General features: G+C 40.3%; 1 protein-coding gene across 1 annotated transcript; it reads left to right on the forward strand.

Moving 5' to 3' along the window:
* Positions 1–549: 549 nt before the first annotated feature.
* Positions 550–7826, forward strand: septin4b (septin 4b). Its single transcript, XM_080053969.1, has 11 exons — positions 550–867; positions 1239–1335; positions 1439–1525; positions 1623–1746; positions 1925–2059; positions 2915–3032; positions 3125–3226; positions 3822–3918; positions 4009–4171; positions 4516–4615; positions 6193–7826. Exons 1-11 carry the CDS (start codon positions 580–582, stop codon positions 6259–6261), a joined length of 1380 nt encoding a protein of 459 aa, XP_079910095.1. The 5' UTR covers positions 550–579; the 3' UTR covers positions 6262–7826.
* Positions 7827–8384: the final 558 nt, after the last annotated feature.

Here is an 8384-nt window from a genome sequence, read left to right on the forward strand (position 1 = left end):
TGAGTGGAAATGGTCCCATTGGTTTCCATGGGCCACTGCATTATTTAACTTTTTGCTCCTCTAGCATGGAGACTTTAGTCTGTGGGACAAGGAGAGCTGTGGTTACTGGAGGCACTGCTGCTGTGTATCCCCTTACAGGAAAAGCAACACTTTGAGGTTGTTGTTGTTTTTTTAATTTAACTTTGTGACAGCTTAGTTTGTATTACCCCCCGGAATCAAATATTTAAAAATAAACTATGTACCTTGTCCTTGTCATAAAACATCTGAGACAGATGCGGGACATTATTGTTCACCTCTAACATAATTTGCTCTCATGTATGATGATAGAAAGTGATCACCAGCTAAATTGCCCCTTGCACCATATTTTTTAGGACCATTTCTAAAATTTGTGATTATCTGCCTTTGGATCTCTATCCCTTCCCTTCTACATCAACATTTGATCTCACCTCCACCTCTCTCTGCCTCCGCCCTCTTATTTCTTTTCCACCTAATCCTCTGCACCGTCTTACCCGTCCGCCTTCAACCGCGGCGTCACTCTAGCATTCAAGCCAATCAGACGACTCTGAGGTGGAGAACATTATGCAAGACACTCAGCACCAAGGGGGGCACGGACACCACCACCATGGCCACGAGCACCATCCCCATGAGCACGACGGCCATGAGCCTCATGATCCAGACAGGGAAGCTGAGGGCGAAGACCGCCCCCACACCCCGTCCTATTTGCGCCCTCCTGTGGCGGGGAGGGCGCAGTCGGATTCAGGTTCAGACCCCAGTTTACCGCAGAGCAAAAGTGTGGAGTTTGACTTGTCGTCCCCCAGCAGGCCCAAGAGTCCCTGGGGCCGATTTGACCCGTACAGCAATAATGAGGTAACACATGGAGGGTTTGGACAGGAAACCCAGAGAGTAGATAAAAGGTCAAACTCTCAAGGAGTTGTTGTTTGTTTGCTGTGATGTGTTGAACAGTTCAGTTTTAGGCTGGTGAATACTGTTGGTTGGATAGAGTTTGTACAAGACTGCGTGAAGGTTTAAAACTACAATGTTGCTTTTTTGCTGCAAGAAAAAAAGGTTGAATCGTGATTATTTTCTTCTGGTGGAACAGTTTGTGAAAGAGGCTCTGATGTTTTGGTTGTGTTGTTGATTTATTACACTGTTTATGCTGACATTAACGTCGATAACAGCTTTGAAAAGTTATTTTTACACATGTATCATAATGTATTATTTCATCTTCGTTCATCCAGGACCACGACAAGGAATATGTGGGTTTTGCGACCCTGCCGAACCAGGTGCACCGCAAGTCAGTCAAGAAGGGATTTGACTTTACGCTAATGGTGGCAGGTAAATCCTCATTTTGCTCATCAGCAGACTTTTGATCTTAAGCCCTCCCTTTTTATCTTTTGCTGAATCTTAAACTTACCCTTTGTTATCCTTTGTTTGAAAGGGGAGTCTGGTCTAGGAAAGTCCACTCTCGTCAACAGCCTCTTTCTCACAGATCTTTACAAAGATAGGAAGCTGCTCAATGCTGAAGGTGAGGATATTTGTAGGTTTTGTTCCATAGATATTTTGTCCTAAAATATGTGCTGGCTGATATTAAAAACAGTGATCTGTTTGTGTCCCTTCCCTAGAGCGAATCACGCAAACTGTAGAAATCACGAAACACACAGTGGATATAGAAGAGAAAGGTGTCAAACTGAAGCTGACCATTGTGGACACCCCTGGGTTTGGGGATGCTGTAAACAACTTTGAATGGTACATATCAAACATATTTTAATCAATACAATAACCTTAACTTAACTATGAATCTTCAGAGTGCAGTTGGGTAACCTTCATTTTAGCGCAGCTGTGTTTGAAAAGACATGTGTGGTTGCTCCACAGTCTGCATTGCCTTAGCTTAGATAATGAATGTCCTCCTGTGTTTCTGTTCTAGCTGGAAGTCAGTGGCTGACTACATCGACCAGCAGTTTGAGCAGTACTTCAGGGACGAAAGTGGCCTCAACCGCAAGAACATCCAGGACAACCGCGTACACTGCTGCCTCTATTTCATCTCACCCTTTGGCCATGGGTATGACAGATCTGCAGTGTTCTGCAGGGATTAGTTAGCCATATATTTCTCTTTAATCACTCTTAATAATAGGGATAGTCACCCCTTTCTACTGCACTATGCAATGTCAGTGACTGATTTTACTTTCCCTAAATTACATGCAAGCTTAAACACTCATCTTTTCTTTAATTCACACACACACAGCCACCTGAGTGACTGCGATTTATCGTAAACACCTTGCACACAAGTTTTCACTCCGAATGCATTCAGCCCAATAAATTGTTAATGTTAATGGAGTTAAAGCAGTTCTCTGTTGCCTTCAGGTGAATTTCAATCTGGTGCAGTGCTTTTGCTTTAATCTATGGTTGGTGCTGATGTGGTACTTTCCACCGCTGTTCCACATCACTGTGCACAATAAAGAACAAACATACCATGAACCTTAAGTGACACTGCAGGGCTTCATTTAAAGTCACAGTGATGGAGAAACTGTTCCCTCTGTTGGTGAGCTACAGTCATTACTCATCAAAAACCAAGAGGCCAAATATTAGAGAGCAAACCTTAATTCTTAGGTCAAACTATTGTCTTTGGGCTGCTCAAAACATGTTTACTAATAGGAAAACACACAACTTGATCATTCCCAAGAAAAATTACTTGTCCCTTGATCCCAACAATGGAAAATGACCGGAAACTGTTCCTTTGCTTTCAAGATATCTTACTGATGGACTCAAATCTACAGACTGCACCTGTAATATTGATGCAAATAATCAAATAATTTTTCTAAAATGAATTCTCATCATGTTAAAACACTCTAGGTGTTACAATAAGGGTATTGTGTCGCTTTCTACTTCATGTGTATGTTTTGTACCTTTCTCTCAGCCTCCGGCCTTTGGATGTGGAGTTTATGAAGGCTCTGCATGAGAAGGTTAACATCGTTCCCGTCTTGGCCAAAGCAGACACGCTCACCCCCAGTGAGGTCAAGAAAAAGAAAATCAAGGCAAGGCTGATCTTAGGAAACATATTTAGTAACTGGAGTTACAAAGCAGAATGACATGTTTTCACTCAGAACCTCTGTCCGTTACCCTGTAGATCCGAGAGGAGATTGAACAGTACGGTATCAAGATTTACCAGTTCCCCGACTGTGACTCTGATGAAGATGAGGACTTTAAGCAGCAGGACCTTCAGCTGAAGGTGAGGGGCCGTGCTGGCAGTTGACAAGTGCATTTGTAAAATGTGTAAAAATTTTACATTTTTTTTGCCGTCCTGATCACATCAAGAGTGAATACACAGAGCATATAATACTAGACCTAGGCAGTCAGTCCACTCATCACGACACAGTTGCGATGAGTCAACCTTCCTTTACTCTTCTTGCATCAAAAGCTGGCAGCGAGGAGTAGAGACAGTTAGTGTGCCAGTGTATCTCTCTCTCTCTCTTTCTTTGTCTCTGTCCTTGAGTCACCTCTGATGAGATCACCGTGTGAACAGCGGCAGAAAGATAAATAATGTTTAAAAAAAAGAAGGTGGAGGCATTTAGATAATGAATGGAAAGGGTAAAAAAGGAAGGAAGTTATTTATGAGATGAGAAATGGGGGTAACATATACATGGAGTATAGTTTAAAATGAGAGTAGGCAGAAATGAGAAAGGGGGGAGAGATGAAATTAAGGAAGCAAATGGGGAAATGAAAAACATCTGCACTGCACCACTCCCTGGTCCAACAGACTCATCTACACCCTCTCCTGCCAGACATTATGTTAACTTTATACTTCTTTCTGTTCTCCTTACAAGGAAAGCATTCCCTTTGCAGTCATCGGTAGCAACACAGTGGTGGAGGCCAAAGGGAAGCGAGTGCGAGGTCGTCTCTACCCATGGGGCATTGTGGAGGGTAGGCCTTTAAAGACGCTGTATGCAGTTGGCTTTTGATTCACATTTGAAAATGTATTGCTGAGATCTATCCTCATGCTGTGGCTTGCAGTGGAGAACTCGGCACATTGTGATTTTGTGAAGCTGAGGAACATGCTCGTTCGCACGCACATGCAAGACCTGAAGGACGTGACCCGGGAGACTCACTACGAGAACTACAGAGCCCACTGCATCCAGAGCATGACCCGCATGGTGGTGAAGGAACGCAAGCGCAAGTACGCACCCTAACCTTATTGTAGAATTTGAGACTCTACAACAAAAACATACTTACTTACTTTAAAACACACACATACACACATAGCCATGAAGTGTGGAAGAAATATAAGAAATTACGATGTATACTTGGAATTTTGGTATTTTTCAGTTTGTGTATTTATCGGGTTAAGATAGTGATGTAGATGAAATAGTGGATGTACTTGTAACTTCATACTGTGAGTGTGGCATGAAAATGAGCATGAATCTGAATTTGTTTATTGAAATCCTTTTTGAGCCCTTTTCCCCCAAAACAAAATTTGCATGTTAAATGTGGAACTTCTTCACAACGTGCATCTCTCTGCAGTAAACTAACCAGGGAGAGCGGTACAGACTTCCCCATCCCCGTAGTGCCCGGAGTGGCCGACAGCGAGACAGAAAAGCTCATCAGAGAGAAAGACGAGGAGGTACGGCACGCCGACCGCAAGCTCGACTCGCACCTACAACACGAGCCCGAGCCTGAACACAATTCAGACCACCATGAGCACTCAGACCCTCAGCCCAACCAAGAGACACTCTCAGATCCCATGGCTGACCAAGCCCTCTGAGGCTCTTTAGCTCACACATGTTTTGCCTTGGTACACACTCGAGTCATGTTTTCTGGGGTTGACAATGAGTAGCTTCAAAAAACATGAGTTGGTGTGATTATACGTTCAAACCCTTCACCCCCTGCCCTTGCAAGAACTTTGGACCTTTGAACTGTGATTAGAAAAAGAACATGCCACAGAAGAATCATGCACTATAGGCAAGAGTAGGGCTATCGTCTATCGGCACATATTCATGGAGCGAGAGTTACAGCCAGGTAACTTCTCACACTGATATGAGAACCAATGAATATGTTGCTTTAAAGTTTTGGCTGATAACAGGAGTCAGCTGACGTTAAAATCCTTGGAGATCATTATGTGTAAAAATTGCCAGCTTTTTTAGGTTATTTCCAGTATTTCACAACCTTAGATTGAAACTTTAGCTAAATAATGTTTGGTACCACACTGCTTTTAATCCTTGGTTAGTAAAATTGGTTCCGTGGCAGGTCCAACACTGAACGCAAGTTAAATGTATTGTTAGAATTAACAACAACATTTTTATATATTTTAATTTATATTAAATTGTTGTTTTTTGGGCAGAAATTCAACAGTATAATATATTATATTCCTGGAGGAAATACAATATGTATTATTCCTTTTATATTCCTTATATTTAAATTCTTCACGTACAGTATTAGTCACTTTGATCACTTCCCGTAAAGATGATTTGAGACCCAAATACGGTCGATGACAGTTGTTCATGGTGAATTATCAGATTCGTTATGCTTCAAATTCTTTCCCTCTTCCCCACTAAATCTATTTATTATTATTTATTCACCAAATAAAGAGATCTTTCTCCTTAGTTTGTTTTTATTTTTGTGTACCATCATTGAAATGTTGTTAAAGATGAAAATATAGCTGCAATTATTAGTTGAATAATCGATGAGCTGATTAACATAAAATAGAGACGCAATTATTTTTGATAGTTCACTAATCATATGGTCAGAAATACATTGTCTTACTTTTTCCTGATGTTGCGTAGACCAAGTGAGTTATTGATAAATGGTACTATCTCACTATGTGTTTGGAAAACGTAAACGTTTGCCAATGGGTTACTATTTTTGACACATAGTGTGCCACAAAAAACATAATTGCAACAAAATGGATGAGTCAAACATTAACATTAAGCAGTTGATGATTGTGCCTCTACTGTGTAGGTAGTTCCCAACAAATGTTGAAATAAATCTGAAATAACAAATACTTGAGTTTTACAAGAATGCTAATAATAAATACAGTGTAATGAAGATGAGGATGAAAACGGCGAGGCCAGTGGTTCGTTCAGCAACAGGTCCTCCAAGTGTTATTGACGTGTTGTCCGTGCAGCCATGTGTAAAGCATGTAATCAGCTTTTATAAAAAGGCACAGTACAAACTAACACTCGTCTCATCCTCTCCTCACAGTTAAGGCGGATGCAGGAGATGCTGACGAGGATCCAGGATCAAATGCACACTCAGAACGACGCCTATTAACACAGGACAGAGGGCTCACTGTGTACATGTTGCGGCAACTGGGTAAAAAGAAAAAAGAACATTGACGTCCCCACATGTCCAGCGAACCACCACTCAACCTCATTAACAGCACGTCACACATGGATCAGGGACCTGCAAGGAGTCTCGGACATTTTGGCTCCGCTGCTGCCAAATACTCAACCCTCAGCTCTTCAGTTTTCTGCTCCGTCGGAAGACAAACAAATACATACACAAATGTGTTTGGCTATTACAACTGTAACACAAAGGAGAGTGTTCCAAGCATCTGAACTTTATTTAGATCACAGGGTTGTTTTATCTTTTGTTTTTGTTTTTTTAAATAAGGTCTGATATGAGATTTACATGTGGCGACGTGCTCAGCCCTCTTTTCTGGTGCAAGTGTTTATTTTTTACTATCTCTATAGGTAAAAATACATATACAGTATATACTGTAATTATTTTACTTTTTACACAACACTTTTTTCTGTTTTTCATCTTTTATTTGATGTTGCTCATTTTATTTAACTTCACTGCTTGACATTATGTATGTATGACAGTTTTATGATTTGGTTTCATCGTTATGAAAGGGTTAAGATTCATTTATAATGTATTTTTTATCAGTTTCTGCATGTTGCTGCCTCTGCTGTTTAACAGCACAAGATGTTGGCCAGTCTTTACTTAATATAATGCTAAGAAATCAACAAAATAATCCAACTTTTTACATGAAAAAGTCTGTAATTTTCTGGAGAATTCCCCCAAAGCAGATCTGTTTCAAAGCCAGTTCATCTCATGACAGATCCAACAAGAGTTCACCTTTGCGAGCTGGTGACACCTGTGAGTCCTTTTAACAGATGATTAGGACTTTGATAAGACAAGACCCTTGATTTGCATGAAGTGTTCCCAGGGAGGGTCGCATCAAAGGCCATGCAGTGTATTTATTTTTGCATGTGGTATGTTGAGGTTACTCAGATCAATTAAGCGATCATAAGGTTATTTATGGGCAATACAAAATGTACCCAAAAATATATTATGAGGAGGTGGATTTTTTTTTAATTATGTCCTGAAGTCAAGGGAACTTATAAGTTGGATGTGTGCTAACCTTAATGTTTATCATATTAACAAAAGCCAAAAAACTGACTTGTCCTAAATCTGAATGTCCTTTTTTGAAGTGTATATTTTGTTTTGTATTGACATGAAGAATATTGTTTTGGAAAAAAAACTAATCAAGCCAAGAATAATTATCAAAATTACTGAATGAACTTGATACTCTTGTTAATTGTTTATATGTTCTAAGTAGAAAAACCATCCCCTTTGTTTTGGAAATACAATGACTGCCTTGTTGTGACCTTTTGTTATGTAAAGAAAAAAGATTTACATTCCTCCATCATCTGGCCCAGAGTCAGATATTACTTTGGTTTCTGAATTTGTTTTATATTAAATTTGTCCTCTGTTATCTACTTTTTTGGAGTAGCCTATATTTATGTAATAAATGTATAAATAAAACGCCAATGGAGGGGACAATATGTACAAATTCTAATATTGTAATAAAATATGGATATTATGTATTATATCATGTCGCAGACATTGGGTTTTGCTTTGTGTTGAGGAAAGGGATTCTATGCTTGGGTAGGCTAGCCTACTTTTTTTTCCAGACTGTAGTTTGGACTTGAGGGCAGGCAGTTGAAAACCGCCTGCCCAGGTTGACATTTCTGTTGCTAATTTCCTAGTAGAAAGAAAAGGCATTAGTGATACAGTTCTACAGGCCCTAGTGGTGGATTTCTTGTTCTTCTGCATAACATAGGCTAATTCAACCTGAGGTGAATCAATCAGGTGGGCTACGGTTAAAATATCATGATAATAAATAGCCTATCAAGTCAGTGTTGTTTACAACTGTATTTTATACACAAAACCAATGACATGAGTAGGCCGAAAACGTCACATTGAGTGACATACATCGGGGAACATTTGAGCCCTGGAAACATTGACCCCCTGCTTGTTGGTTCCATGGTTCATGATGAGGCCCTGCTCCCCAAAGGCGTAGGTTTCGCTTCAACATTGGGGGGGACACATTAAAAGTTGGGATCTGGGGATACTCCCCCAGAATAAAATGTAGCTTCAAACCCTTC

This window comes from Ammodytes marinus (genome assembly GCF_949987685.1).
Source record: "Ammodytes marinus genome assembly, chromosome: 3".
In the NCBI taxonomy this organism is placed as follows: domain Eukaryota; kingdom Metazoa; phylum Chordata; class Actinopteri; order Uranoscopiformes; family Ammodytidae; genus Ammodytes; species Ammodytes marinus.

What these genes read in the sequence shown, in the direction of transcription:
- septin4b (XM_080053969.1), top strand. Translation starts at nt 580, where the DNA reads ATGCAAGACACTCAGCACCAAGGGGGGCACGGACACCACCACCATGGC. An exon ending in TCAAGAAAAAGAAAATCAAG is followed by an intron (nt 3,033 to 3,124) that starts GCAAGGCTGATC and finishes GTTACCCTGTAG; the next exon opens with ATCCGAGAGGAGATTGAACA. An exon ending in TCAGAGAGAAAGACGAGGAG is followed by an intron (nt 4,616 to 6,192) that starts GTACGGCACGCC and finishes CTCTCCTCACAG; the next exon opens with TTAAGGCGGATGCAGGAGAT.